At 34.4% G+C, this 15,516-nt stretch overlaps 1 protein-coding gene across 3 annotated transcripts in view; it reads right to left on the bottom strand.

Moving 5' to 3' along the window:
* Positions 1 to 2,797: 2,797 nt before the first annotated feature.
* LOC128213505 (tetraspanin-18-like) overlaps positions 2,798 to 15,516 on the bottom strand; it is an 83,980-nt gene continuing 71,261 nt past the window's right edge. For all 3 annotated transcript variants that reach the window (XM_052919266.1, XM_052919267.1, XM_052919265.1), the window contains 6 exons: positions 15,153 to 15,353; positions 14,324 to 14,395; positions 13,568 to 13,687; positions 13,083 to 13,176; positions 10,014 to 10,237; positions 2,798 to 9,317 (listed from right to left, as the gene is read on the bottom strand). In XM_052919266.1, coding sequence (XP_052775226.1) covers positions 9,240 to 9,317; positions 10,014 to 10,237; positions 13,083 to 13,176; positions 13,568 to 13,687; positions 14,324 to 14,395; positions 15,153 to 15,353 — 789 coding nt within the window. In that variant the 3' untranslated portion in view covers positions 2,798 to 9,239. The remainder of the gene's footprint in view (positions 9,318 to 10,013; positions 10,238 to 13,082; positions 13,177 to 13,567; positions 13,688 to 14,323; positions 14,396 to 15,152; positions 15,354 to 15,516) is intronic.

The raw sequence follows: 15,516 nt of genomic DNA, 5'->3' as shown, positions 1-15,516 counted from the left end.
ACATGTACGGTAGTTATAAATGACATGTAATTATAGTAATTATAAATAATACATGACGTCGATGTATACATGAATGATGAAATCAAATTACGAATACAGGGAAACACACTCCTTAATGAACCAGTCATTATTTCATATAAACCATAAAACATAGCAACATCGGAATGATTCAACATTACAAAAGAGATAGTTTTCTCAATAAAATCAGTATGTTTAAAATTACGCCTTGAAGTTTCCACGCTTTAACGCTCTCCTGAACAAACAAGAGCATCCTAGTTTTTGGTATGCCTTCGTACGATAGCGAGGATAAAAAGCCGCGTCCTTCTCATCGGTTTGATATGCTTTCTGATGTAACATTAAATTGAGCAACCAGGATATTTCACCCTCAGGAGACCGGTTGTTTTTAATGCTATTTTTATCTCTTATCTTTCCCTTTTTCATATGTTTTGAACCTTTTAAGATTGTATTGTGAACGACCGAAATTTAGATAAAATGTATTCATAAAACTGTAGTAAATCATTGAGTAACAGTTTAATTCTCCTTTAAGAAGCGTTTATTTTGTTTGCAGGAGTTTGAACTGAAATGTTTACATCGGGACGACTGTAATACTCTATGCAGTGCTGTTATATGTTGATGTAAACAAGTGCAGCTAAAACAGTTTTCTCAAAACTTGTAAGAAATATAATGATGGCATAACGTTTGCATATTAAAATGTTTGTATTTTTATAATGATATATCAACTGTTCGTATTGATATGATGGATAGTAACAATCACGAAAATCATCATCATCATCATCATCATCATCATCATCATCATCATCATCATCATCATCATCATCATCATCATCATCATCATCATCATCATCATCATCATCATCATCGTCAGCAGCAGAAGCAGCAGCAGCAGCCGCATCAACATCATCAACCACCACCACCACCACCCTCATCATCATCACCATATTTTTTTCATCATCATTTAAAACGCCACCACCACCAACATAATAAGAATCACCATCATGCATTTTAAAACTAGCTACCAGCTTTCAATAACCGTTTTTTCTCTTGCGTTTTTTTTTTAAATACGGCTCTCGTTTTGGCCTGCTCACCGCACCGTGGTGTTTTGCACGTAAGTCTATATCACAAAGTGACGCAATTGATCCTTATTTCAAGTTCTGGTTCTATATCGGGGTTGAAAGCGAGAAGATTCTATCTGCTTCTTTCCTCAAACTCACTTACAACCTTCAATCTTCCATCCCTACCATACACATACGGTGCATACCATATAAAATGTGTGTCGAGTTATGCCTCTTAATAGACAAAGAAAAAAACGGACGAGCTTTAGAATCCACTCACGGTTCTCATGTTATAGTATCTAGTCGACCCCCGTTGGCTCGAACTCCCAAGGACCGGAAAAAATACCTCGAGCCTCGAGAAGATCGAGCCAAGCGGAAATGCTAACCTTCAGTATAAAGAACTCGGACATTTGCATCCAGGGTGTGCCAAAGAGGAAATCGAGCCAAGCGAGTTCGAGCCAACGGGGTTCGAATGTATATTTGTCTTTGGCTCCTGAACGTTTTATTTACTTGAACTGATTCTGGCATTCCTCAAAAATGTTTTTGGATTCCGTCGATCAGAAAACTGTATTCAACTGTTAATTGCATGTATCTCTAATTGCATTTTCACCAATCTAACAAGGCATTATCATTATCAAATTTGACAAGATTCGCGGAAAATACAAGTAATTCAAATGAGGTTATCTTGTTTCTTAGTTAAGCGCGTATTTAACCGTGAATCGCCAATTGTCAGCGGGCCGGTCTACTTAAATAATCCATTACTGGAGCGAAAATTAAATTTCCGCAAATACGGAAATATTCGGAAGTATCTTTGCCTAATATCAATTCAATCAGAAGAATCCAACAAATTTAGCGTCCCTCGGGAGCCTTTCCGCGCGCGCCAGGCCGCCTTCCATTCCTGCATTCCAGATAAAGGAATGACCAACTATCCCAGGAGCTAATTTATTGCATCAAATTGAAACAATGGTTTGCGTGATATCAAAACACCTCAATTTCATTGCAAATAATACTTTTCTTGCATATTCATCGTAGGATGATGGCGTTCCTTTATAATATGCAATCATTTTTACCGTATTAAAATAATGTTAATAACAATGATGAAAAGCATCATCATCATCATCATCATCATCATCACCACCACCACCACCACCACCACCACCACCACCACCACCACCACCACCACCACCACCACCCACCACCACAACCGTCACCATTATAAGCATCAGTATAAGTGTCATCATTATCATCAGCAGCAGCAGCAGTAGCAGTAGCACCATTATCTGCATATGTATGCATGTTTTATGCCATCATCATTATAAGCATCACCACCACCACGACAACCACCATCACCACAATCATCATCTGTCATTTTACAATAGCTGGCTGTATTTCATTGCCGTTATTTCTTGTGTATATTTTAGAATAACTATAGTATAAGTTACATGACCGCTAATGATTAGCATTGTTTTAATATATTACTCATGACCCATACTAAAATAACGTATTATATGAAGGCAATCAACGTTATAAACCAATTAACCAAACAGTCATTCGATTATATATACAAACAAGACTGAATCATAAAGTAAACAATACAAGCATCGATCCCTGAATCTGTACTAGATTACGAGAGGACTTAATTGCAAATTCATCCTTAATGTTCCGGGCATCAGCGCCGACTTTCCCTACTAAATATAGAACAGATACAAGAATTTCTCAGGAGATATTGAAAATACTTTTATTATAACCTGCAAAATCAATATACGAGTTAATGAATGTTAGAAATATTGTCAGGCAAATCATCGATTTGTAGGTGAAAACAAATTCTCATATATACATAGTGACTTGACATCAATGATGGTTTCTCTCGGGCTAAGGTTTCTTGTGTTTAATTAAGCTATACTTCATGCTGTTTAGGAAAGAGTCGTGTTTCTTATTAATATCGAAACAATATGAAAAAGCTTTTCATTTGAAACGTGTAAATGTCTTTCTAAGAACATTTCGTTTTTTCTTGTCAAACTACTTGAATAGATCAGACTGTCATCTTGTTTTGTATTGTTTAATTAAACACATGAAGTCTTGGCTAAAAATACATTTCAACAAAAGAATGCATTCACATCAGTTTTACACATTTCTTTTATTCATGGCTAGAAAAAACTATCTAGGCATCTGGAATATTAAAGTATCACATACACACACATAATGACATATACATGTATATGTTCATAGTTATTCATATAGTCATCTATTGACATTAACAGTAGTCATTACCATTAATAGTATTCATTAACATTAATAGTATTCATCATCGGTATTCATTAACAGCATGAACAGTATTCATAACGTTAACAATATTAATTAACATTAATGGTAATCTTTATCATTATCAGTATTCATTAACATCATGAACAGTATTCATTAACATTAACAGTATTCCTTAACATTAAAACGCGATATGCGTCTAGTGTACATATGGACAATCATTGTATTTAAATAAGGGTGACGAAAAGCGAACGCTAACGCCCGTCTGTTGTTTTGTTGTCAAGGGGCATAACTCCATAATTATTAATGCTAGAGTTATGGGCTTTGCTGTACATGTTCGTATTGTCTCTGGCAATATGTTTACCAAGTGTCATTTGAACGTCTTAATCGATTTTCGAGTTGTGGCATTGGTTTAAATACTTGAACAACAACGCCATCGCCGACAACGATACCATAGGCTTAAACAATACCTCGATAAAAATCTTTAAAACTACCACAAAAACAAACAAGCCAAAATGTTGTTTTCTTCTTTCGTTTTTGATATATTTATTATAATTATTATAGGGACACCTTTTTGCACACTTGAACAAAATTAATTTCTGACATGTAATATAACAGTTTACACATCCAGTTATTCACGATATTAAATTCTCCAGAGGTGGCAAAAGCAATTTACTCGAGCTGCAATATTCATAAACCACCGATATAGAAGATTTGTAATTTCACAATTTTCAGAATACTAGGGACTTGAAATACGCAAGTTGATATTTATTCTGAAGTAATTGTCTCTGTAACACTATGTTTAGGTATTTTAGGATTTGACCGTTTGACCATATTTTCCCTCTTTTTCATCACAGTTTTCCAGTCGCCTGTCAAAAAGTGCTATAAAATGCAGAATTATTATATTTTTTGTAGCAGACGACAGTTCACTAAAACGATGATGTCGTAAAAATGCATGTAATTTACACGTGATTTCCCTAGCAACGATTGATTGAATATTATCATGGAGACAAGGCTATTCTGGGAAAATGTTGTAGAAGGAAAAAAAAGAAGATCAAATAGACGTTGTCCATATTCTCAAACAATATTACACTGATAGATAAAAAATATGATATTGATCTTTATGTTTTCAAAAAATGTCGTTATCTGACAGACCTTTGGGAATTTCTTTTTCAAAAAGTGTATACCGTCGAATCCCGTTGGTTCGAGCTCGCTTGGCTCGAATTCCTCGTTAGGTCGAACTAGATATAAATAACCGGTTTCTGTTTTGTTTTTTCCTGAAGGTAAACAATCCCTCTCAGCTCGAGTTTTCCGAGGCTCCGGGTATTTTCGCCCGTCCCTGGGAGATGGAGCCAGCGGGGTTCGAAAGTATATAATTTAATTGTGTGAACATTTAACTTTTTACTAATAAACATTTCACTATATGGTTGTGTACAGTTTAGAATTTATCAATGATTAAAATCGAACTTCGATCTATTTGCACTGAGTCGCTCTTAAACCGAACCATACTTAATATCGACAAAACTTTTCTTAAACAATGTTTATAAATTCTCAAATCCTTTCGAAATTTCCTAAAGATATGGTTCTTTAAGCCAATTTGTGAACTCAAACAAAGCATTATCGCTCATTTAGGGAGATAAACAGCCCGGGTCTCAGCAGTATCTTATTGAAATTCGAGTGTTTGTTACAAATTCTTTGTCCGAAATAGGTCAATCCGTTTATTATGTTCACGAGTGTTTACAATGATCAACAATGTCTAAACGATTTAAGCAGAATATTTCAAAATGTTACGAGTTTGTAAGATTGTGTTTAAAATGGGCTGTATGTTTCAAAAAAGTTATTGCAGAAGCATATATTGAAATTATTTATTTTTGAACACACATTTCTAATTATAAGTTTTATTATGAATGCATATATGCGTGTGAGTGTAGATTTAAATTTATAATGCAAAATGTCAGTATATTAAACGAGACATCAAATCTGTTAAACAGATTGAATTAAAACACAAATACACTGCCCTCATAAAATAATAATACACAACTTAAGATATATACATGTTTAATTCAATGGGCTTTTAAGCAAGCCCTAAAATGTAATCTATCTTTTACACGAAACAATTGTAGACGTCTAATAACATAATGTCTTTAGTTAAGACAAACAAAATCACTATACAAATTCATTAACCATTAAGGCTTCCTTAAATATCTGCAATTCTTGTATATCTATAAACATAAATAAAACTGTACAATCAGTAAATAGCTATAACATAATAAACATCTGTATAATAACAATAAATTATAGAAACAAATAATAATGCTCAATTCTTTAAGGCAAGAATCCATTGAATTAAAAAACAAAAAACGGAATATACATGTCGGGAATCACTGGCGAGCTCTGATATGGTTGTGATATGGGGTCGATGATAGCCATAAGGTATTCGACCCACAACTAATATACTAGTTTGACTATTTTATTGACTATGATGTTAAATTTATATGCTTGGTGACCCTGTATAAGATCAACAATTATGGATCGAATACCTTAAATGAATACTAATTATTTTTACCCCATCCCGCAAGAAATGAAAGTTACTGGCATATCAGTAAACGGAATTTATTCGAAGTTGTAGTATTTGAACATTTGGAGTGTAAAAAAAATAAAATTCAAATAAACCTAATTGAAAACCTTATTAAATAAAATAACATGTATTTAGCTTGTGTATAACAACAACAAAAAGCCTTAACAAATTAACAGAATAAGATCACAAACGCCAACAAAGACCACAGATTTGCTTAACAATATAGACATCTAAAGAAATATTACAGGAAAGTTGAATTGAGTTGGCAGGAATAATTTTTACGACAATGACATGCCTTACAATCTATTCGTCGTAAACTTTTCGACAAAAGCCAGATTGTAAATAATGCAGAACAAGGGTAATTATCTGTAATTATAACCAAAAACTGTCTACAGAAAATTCCCGAAAATTGCCAAAAAAACCAGGACGCCAAAATCCACTTAGACCCGAGTGAATGTCGGCTTGCATCAATAGCTTATACTTAGCTAATACCTCCAAGGAAAAGCAAACTGTCGACCCTCATTATTGTGGCATGTTCTGTTTACGTGAGCCCTGGACTTTGTCAAATGTCCCCAAGGGGGTGGGGCATGTCTCTTTTTCACTCACTTTTTATGTTTTATAGCGTTGATATAAGGGAAATTTTCTGAAAACTGTGTCTACTTTTCACCACTACAAAATTCCTGGGACGCCCTGATAAATCGTTAATTTTGAATTCTTTAAATGAAACAATAAACCAGACATGGTTTTGAAAAAAGAGAGAAATAAATGCCTCTAACGACGGACACTTTGTTGAGTAAGTTTGTTTTCCTACCGGTTGCCCTTAAGCTCAATATTAAAACAGTTTGACTTAGGCCAAAAAATGTTTTGGTAAGGTTTAAGTAGGTCTTTTTCATTTTTATAAGGCTTTATATAAGAACGTGATTGTCATCATCGGAGAATGGCGGTAAAGTAATCTTTTTTTTTAAGTTTTAAATGTTTTAAAGAGCAAATTAATACACACGCTAAAAATAATAATTACTAACCTACTATAACAAGAGCTCCATAATTTATATTTAGGGTTAAAATGGAGTTATGTATCCTTGTTGTAAGATAGTCGTCAATAATTCTGTGAAGTATTAAGTCGATTGAACCTGCCCTTAACTTTAACCTGCCCTTAAACTTCAACCTTATTTCCTTAGTCAGTCAGGGGTCATAACCTATATTAAGGATAATATGGAGTTTATGTAACCTCATTGTGTGATGGCCCCGAACGACTGTGTAAAGTATTAAGTCAATTGAATGAAGGATAAAGAAGTTATTAATTAATATCCCAACCTGCCCTTAAACTTTAACCTAAGGTCCAAAGTCAATTACTCACTTATATCAGGGACCATTATGTGTATAAAGGATAATACGGAGTTATCTAGCCTCAATATGCGATGGCCCTGAACAACTCTGTAAAGTATTAAGTAAATTGAATGAAGGGTATTGGAGTTTTAAGTAAAAAACCCAACTTGCCCTAAAACTTTAACCAGACGCCGACACCGACGCCGACGCGGAAGCGAGTAGTAAAGCCCTCCTTATTTTTTGTTTAGTCGAGCTAAAAGCGGTATGGTTAGCGCCTATTTCGATGATAGGGTCGGGCTACCCGAACCAAATGTATTTTTAGGCCTTACATATACCTATATAGATATCTGGGGATTCAAAAGATATTCTTTATAACTTTCAAAGATTCATACCTAGATTAAATTGGTGGGCAGCCAGTGGGAAGTTATTTTAACGTAGGCGAACTAAGGCGTTGAAATTGAAAATGATATTATATTGATTACAAATATTCAACTTAAACAAAGCTTGAGTCAATATTAGTCAGTGATCATGTTTTAACTGAGCTTCAAAAATGTAATCAATATATTATTTCATTTTATAAATTAAGTCTATTGAATTTCATTTTCTTTTGAAATGTAACAGTTTGGGTCAAATGTTAATGGATTTAATAATTCAAGGTGTTCAAATAATATTATAAACGTCAATAGACTTTGTATCCAATCCAAAAAGTTATTTCTCTGGGTAAATAATTAAAAATGAACTTTAAGACAGAATACCTACAATTAAAGCACATTTAAAATTTGAAACAAAATTCTGACTTGGGTATCTATAAATAGATACTGCCATTTCATAAAAACATATGTTAAATAATTAGTAATAAACCTTAAATAGTTAAAATACTGTGTATATTTAACATACATACAATTTCTGTTACTGGACATGTGTACATTAATGAATGAAAATGTGACTTTTTAAAAGTCATTTCTGAATTATGTATAAAAACCTTTCTTTAAAAGGACAAAGTCGATGGATATACAATACATACATGTATATGATGGCGAATAATTCGATTGGATGGCATTTTTGGCTCTATAGCAAAGCATTGGCTCAGTAGATTTCATCCAGTAATCCTTTATTTCATTTTTGAATATAATTTTTAGTCAGTGATAAAATCACTCAATACATGTTACAGAAGCTGGGCCTTAAATTCAATTGGTCCCCTTTTGTAATCACTCAAGCATGTGTAAGTCGTTAACTGAATAATTCAGTTGTTATTCTGAGATCTCAATACTTCGGTACTTGATCCAACCCCCGGCCAGGCCTTCAATCCAAAACCACGAGGCGCCATGCCGCACTTAAACAAACACACAAATGGAATGCACTGTAATGATGAGCTTTGAGCTTCATGTTACACAAATGAAAAACTACACACAACATGTGGGTCATTTCCGGCTGGAAAGTCAGTAGTTGCATCAAGATTTCTTGAGCATTGTCGCGCCAACTTTGGCAATATATGAGTTAGCATTCATTGTTTTCATTCACTTACTATTGCCAACCGATAGTATTCACTTCCAAAAATTCATTTTCGATCCCATTCACGTGTCAAGACTAGATGACGTCGGATCAGTGACGTCATAACGAAACCATTAATACCCAAACCTGCGTATCACTGTAACATCCACTTAAGTGTGTATATCACGTCTAAGATTTTATCTTTTAAGCACTTCTATGAACGCATTTGTTTGCGTATGTATCCACTTAATCCCTTTTATGTCACAATTCCTGACGCCATAACTTTTACAGGATCATCATTTCGACCTTTTGTTTAACGACTAACACTAAATGCAGATACAACTATTTTGCATGAATCTGGTGATATGTGGCCATCATTTCCATGGCTATTTTGTAGGTATTTCTGCGCATGTGTTAACAGGCTATCACAGGGACCGGAAGTCACATGAAACCGGAAGTCACATGAATATCACGTGGATTGTTTTGGTCATGTGACTTTACTCGAATTGCTATAATTCCTCTTCGTCGTAATAACTTTCGCTGCGAACTCTGGCACATAAACAGAACACTATAACAATCCCAATGATCTGAAATATATATAAAAAAAAAATCATTTAAATATAAAGCGAAAGACGTTTAAATAACAATAATAACAACAATTAATACTATAAAACAAAACAAAAACGGGGAAAATAAGACATCACAAACCGCAATGTTATTGTGTCATTTTTTAAATCTTTCGTTAAAAAGGTTACAAAACATTATCAAGTGTAGAATAATGGAGGAGGTTTATGTAGATGAAGTACATACAAGCAAACACTATATGAATTATAAGCAGCTGGATTTATAATTGTATCGATGCATTAACATGCCATAAGAATTCGGTCAGTCTCTGTATAAATTTTCCTTTTTTTCAAAAATTAAAACTAAAAACGCTGCAGTTTAGTTTAAAATAGTTGATATATGCTTTCATTCATCGGCTATACTCTTGCTCATGTAAATTTAGATTTGCAATGTTCAGTTAAATAAAGAAAAATGTATATATATTATATAATATAAAATTTGAATTTGAATGCTAATTTTGAACCACATGAAGAAAACTTAATTCTACACAAATAAAGCATATGATATTGAAAGATGCTTTTTCATATACATGGCAAGCAAATTCAAACCAGGGTAAAGATAACGTCCAAGCTCCTTAATGTTTTATAAACCTACTCTTTGCAAACAATTATGACGTCATTTCACAATATGATAACATGACGTCACAAGTAAGAACATACCAGTAGTAAAGGTACAAACGCCGCCACACAACCCAATATTAATGCGTTTCGCTCCACGTTTTTCACTATTTTCTCGTAGCAGCCATCTGTAAACAGGAACTCGTTTTTCACGTACGACGCTTCCATGGGCGGACCTTTCGCCGGAGGGCCATTGATGGTCTCAACACCGGTACAGAGGGGCTTGCTTCCGGATCGGCAACAAGACTCGGGTACGTATGGGGCCCCTGGGAAGAGAGGGGGAACTTATAGCATGGCTTCACAGACTCAAATCAAAGTTTTATTAGCATCTTTTATAAGAAAATCGTTAGCTACCAAAGTCACTGTGACATTCCAATACTATTTATGAGTACAACATTTGTCATCGACTAGCTATTAATAAAGCTATCAGCTGTTCTATGAGTCGCATGTTATAAAAGTGTCACAAATTACACATTTTGATCATTAAACTCGGTAAAAACTACAATAATGAAATTTAATGATTTTGCCTTAAAGAGTCGTCTTATTTCTCTGTTGGGAACACTCAAAATGTATTCTGCTTGATACCGACCGTTTTTCAAACTAATTTTTAAACTACAAATAGTGTATCTTCTAATTGCTTTGCAATTTAGCAGTTACATTTTATATCTGTCTGGCAATGGAAACAAAATTTGAATGATATTAGTACCAACATGACATCATTTGCTGCATATTTGTGTGAATTTAACTCTAGCTAGCCAACATAGTCAATGCAATGCCATTTTAACCGTTTATACAGATTTAAGATAATTTAAGTCATTTATCGAAACCGCCCCAATGATCTTTATCTATTTAGTGTTTGAAATAATAATATCTGTTTTTAACCAAAGACTTCGTTTCATTAGGTCAGCTTAAAAGAGCCCCGGCGTTTTAAATGAATTGAAAAGGGGACAAAAGTTCAACCACATTATATGACCTGTCCATCTGTTTTCAAGCCATGCAAACAGCGACATAATTACATGTCATTTGATATTAAGAATACAGCCATTTCCCTTTAGCGTTTCAACCAAGTGTCATCTTTTCATTTATGATTTAAACTTAACTTAGTTCAGACAAAATACATTAATTCATCTCACGAGTGTCCTTGTCAAAAACAGTAATTTGTGGTCGATTTACCACGCTTAACATAGCGAAGAAACCTAATGATTATAACTTTATGACAAGATCAAAGCCCATATATATATATATATATATATATATATATATATATATATATATATATATATATATATATACAATATACATGCTTTAAAACAGACAGGTGGTGTTATTTGCATACACTAAATATTCACTTTATCTGCTCGATTAAAACCCATATATCTTGATTAAATGCAAATAAATGCAATTATGCTTAAAACGTTATCTATGCTTCCGCTTGATTTTCTAATGTAAACTGATATCTGTACCCCCGGTCGTATATGTATACATGTATATCGACGGGGGGGGGGTGCAGGGGGGTGAAAGCGCTCTTACTACTCTATCTATCGGTATCACACTTCAATATACATTCATTTTACATATACGTATACAAATATATTCGTATTACCGTGGGAAATTTACACTTGGGCATGATATATGAAGTATTTGAAATATGAACCATTCGTTAGTAAACGATTTAAAATGCGTAAATAAAACCCTGTTGCTGGAAATGATTCAATGAATACCCATCCTGGTGCATGATAATATTCGATGCAATGAATCTCAATTTATATTAGATGAATGAATTAACGACCATACAGCCATACAATACCATGCTCCGTTTCATGAGATATCTTGGTCGTAAATCATAAACGTGCTCAGGGACGACCGTTAAGTTACGGACAGAGAGGAGCCGTTTTATCAATGAACGGATCGTACGATCGAATTTTGAAATCCTCAATTCTTGGTTGTAACGGGATATATTTTTAAGCAAATAGTTTGGTTTAAAACGCTACACTAAGTTTATTTTAATATGCAAGTTGATGTTTTAACTTGATTATTAACACTTACTTACTATTCAATTGAAAATCCTGATCTTAACATGAATATTCTTACGAATTCTAGTCGTACGTCCGTTAGTATGATCACCCAATTATCTAAACGATAAATGTTCTAACGATTTCTTTATAAATTAAAAGCAATATTAACGCAAAAAACAGAGTAAGGCAAAAAAAGTTCTGCTATCTTTTTTCTAAGAACGGGGCCGATATTCATAATCTATCTTAAGCCCTTTCTTAATTTAGGTATCGTACTTATCATTGAATATAATTTCATGGTCATGTGAAAATACTTTATTCTCATAGATTTCAATAAAAAAATACATGCTTAATTGTATAAAACAACAACACACTTATTGTCCCACAAAAAATTAAATAATTTTGACTATAAATATTTTAAGGAATTGACTTTAGTTAGGAAATGACTCAAGATGTTTTATGGATACCGGCCGTAACACTGCACCTATGAAACATAATTTGTTCACTCTCAAGTCGGTAAACCAATGGATATAAATGCATAAATGCGGTATGTTTGCATTGCTTTATAACCAGGCACTCCTGGAGAGTTGACGAATGTTGTATCCAAATGTCTATATACAGACGCCGATTGTTTACTAAAGAATAGGAACGATCTATATAGAGTTGACATAGCTATATTCAACAGTTTTGCAGTTGTGTTAACATTAAACATTTTTGAAGAGGGAAATATGCGAAAGGTTGCAGAATATATTTTTACAAAAACGACGGGTTCTTTTTATAAAATTGAAAACCTGTTCAGCTGTTTTTTAAACGATTAAATATTTATTTCGCAGCAATGTTAACACTGTATGTGCATATTGTGACACAATTTTTTCGGTCAATATAACCTCACCAATTAAGTAGGAGTAGTAGTAATATAGGAGACGCGGGTGCACCTCTATAGAGTGGCACACCGGCTTTAAATAGCATCAAAGTACATCTCCTTTGTGACATAAATGTATACTTTTTACTGTAGGCTGTATGCACCTTTTCACCAAAATGGTTCGTTTAAGCAATCAAAGGAAAACTGTGAATGTCTAAAGATTAAATCATCACTCACGCATATTTGTCTGTATGTACCACTGGGAATGGAGCTTGTAAAACGCCCACGAGTATGTTCCATTGGCGTCACCATGAACACCGCAGCACTCCAACTGAAATACAAAATGGCGGACTCTTCAACAAGTCATTCCACGCTTCCAGCCCTTTGATTTTTGGCAACAGCTGGACAGCTGATTCACTTGTGCCCATAAAGAATGGGAACACACGGATTAAGTTATCGTACTATCAATGCTATGGATAACGACTGTAGTAGCAGTTTAGTTAGTGATGCGTTTGAAAAACTGATCATCGGTTGTCCGAAATTGAATGACCATAGATTACATTGTTAAAATTGTGTCAGTAACAAAATAATCAACGATGTACATTGCATTAAGTTTGACCGGCGATGTTTTGATGTTGTATTTTCTTAAAAAGTCGTTATAACTGAAAAACGAATCTTTTCTTATATTCAAGTGTATGTTTTGTTTTGAATGTCCAACTTACCCCTCGTTGTACGGAGTCCCAGGCGTCCGTTATAAGCCGGTTGGTGCTGTTTTTACGTAGATCCACCCCGTAACTCGTCTGTAGCGTGTTGCTGATAGTGTCCTTCACTGTTACCGTAAACTGAAAGTATAGCAAACATGAATGAACAGATATCTAACTTATTAATGACTTAGTGGCAATTATTTTGAGTTTGTTTATATATTTCGTTTTTCAAAAGTGATCAAAAATTGAAGGAGCTTGGTTATTATGGTTGTGAAAAGAACTTGTAAGAAGAAAAACCAAATACGTTTTGTAATTTGGCCGGCATTCAAATAACAACTAACGTCATTTCCTAACTTAAGTCACTTTCCAAAATTACGTTTCTCTCTTATCATATAACATAATGATAAATGCAATACTTCATTTTAATTGATTTTATCGGAAATACATACTTGTATGATTATAAACATGTATACTTTTCTTTTAATTTGTTTGTGAACATTTTAGGAATTTGACTGAAGTTGGGAAATGACTGAATTTGTTTTATGAATACCGACCGCCCCCGGATAAAAACTTCAATTGCATATCACATGGATTGCAAGTAAATATAAATGGTCCATATACCTTTGCGTTGAATAGACCAATAGAAGAAATAGATTCAACTGCGGGTTTTTTTTTAACCTGAAAATGTTTGTTTTAGATGTGTTACTAAACTGAATCCTTAGAAATAAGTACAACACGAAAGAATATATAGAGGCCAAGACTCGTGGAACTTACCCCTAATGATATAAACGCCAGAGCGCTCCCAGCTATCAACGCAAACAATGTTAATGTCAGAGTGACTCCGTACTGAAAAGAAAAACATCATCCAAGTCATAACATGGCCATGGGGACTGGGACTTACTAACTTGGTACAGAAGTGCATATACGAAAGTTCAGTGAATTTGTAACAAAAACAGTCACTGGATGGTGAACATAAATCTTCCACTGACTTAGACTGCGTTGATGTGAAATAAACATCTACTGTTTCGTTTTGCCCCACAGTTTTGTGAAAGGTGATGTGATATTTGATACAATCCTTTCTTTATTTAAGTGTTTATTCAACTATGTGCTTTTTTAGCATTCCATATCAAGAGGAAAAGTAGACTGCAAAACTAGACACTCTATGTTTCTTATAACTCTAAAATATGTCTTATCTGAAAGGCCTTTGTAGGCATTATTTAAGTGACCCCTTCCCATTCCCTACCAATGCGGGGGTATCAAACAATGCTGTTTATCTTCATAGCCGGTCAATTACAGCCAGTCACTTTCCTTTATCTTTGAACACAGCCCAAAATGTCAATTAGACAATAAAAACTCGCTATGTCGAACTCTGTTATCTCGATTTTCTGATAATTTCGAACTTTTTTCGATATTTTTTTCGATTGAGTATACTCTTTTTGTGTATCGGTTAAATCGAATGTTCGTTATCTCGAAGTAAGTCCAACCGACTGGAAATTTGTCACGCTGATGTGACATAAGCGCAATTAACAGGGGATGAATAGCTGAAGATATACAAGCCAGACATTTCTTAAACTAGACATTAAAGTTAAATCACCAAACTTACAAAAGCTAGGACAAATCTGTCCTCCCGCATGGTTCCGCAGCACCCACAAAAGGCGAGGAGCGCGATGGTGCCGCCGGCGCCGATCATGAGGTACGTGCCGATCTCGAAGTAGTTGAAACCAATGAGCACAGACACCTCGCGGACGCTAAACTCCGTCACCAGCAGCCATATACCAACACCGAGCACGCCCAGGCCTAATATCTGCGGGGAGTAGTAGAGATATATACAATGTACAAGTATTCAAAGAGGTCGGAAAATATGCAGATGGGTCGGACAATATACAGATGACTCGGGCAATATGCAGATGAGTCGGGCAGTGTGCAGATGAGTCGGACAATATGCACATAGGTCGGACAATGTGAAG

The sequence above is a fragment of the Mya arenaria genome, chromosome 13, assembly GCF_026914265.1.
Source record: "Mya arenaria isolate MELC-2E11 chromosome 13, ASM2691426v1".
Classification (NCBI taxonomy): Eukaryota; Metazoa; Mollusca; class Bivalvia; order Myida; family Myidae; genus Mya; species Mya arenaria.
This window is presented reverse-complemented; position numbering and strand designations above follow the sequence as displayed.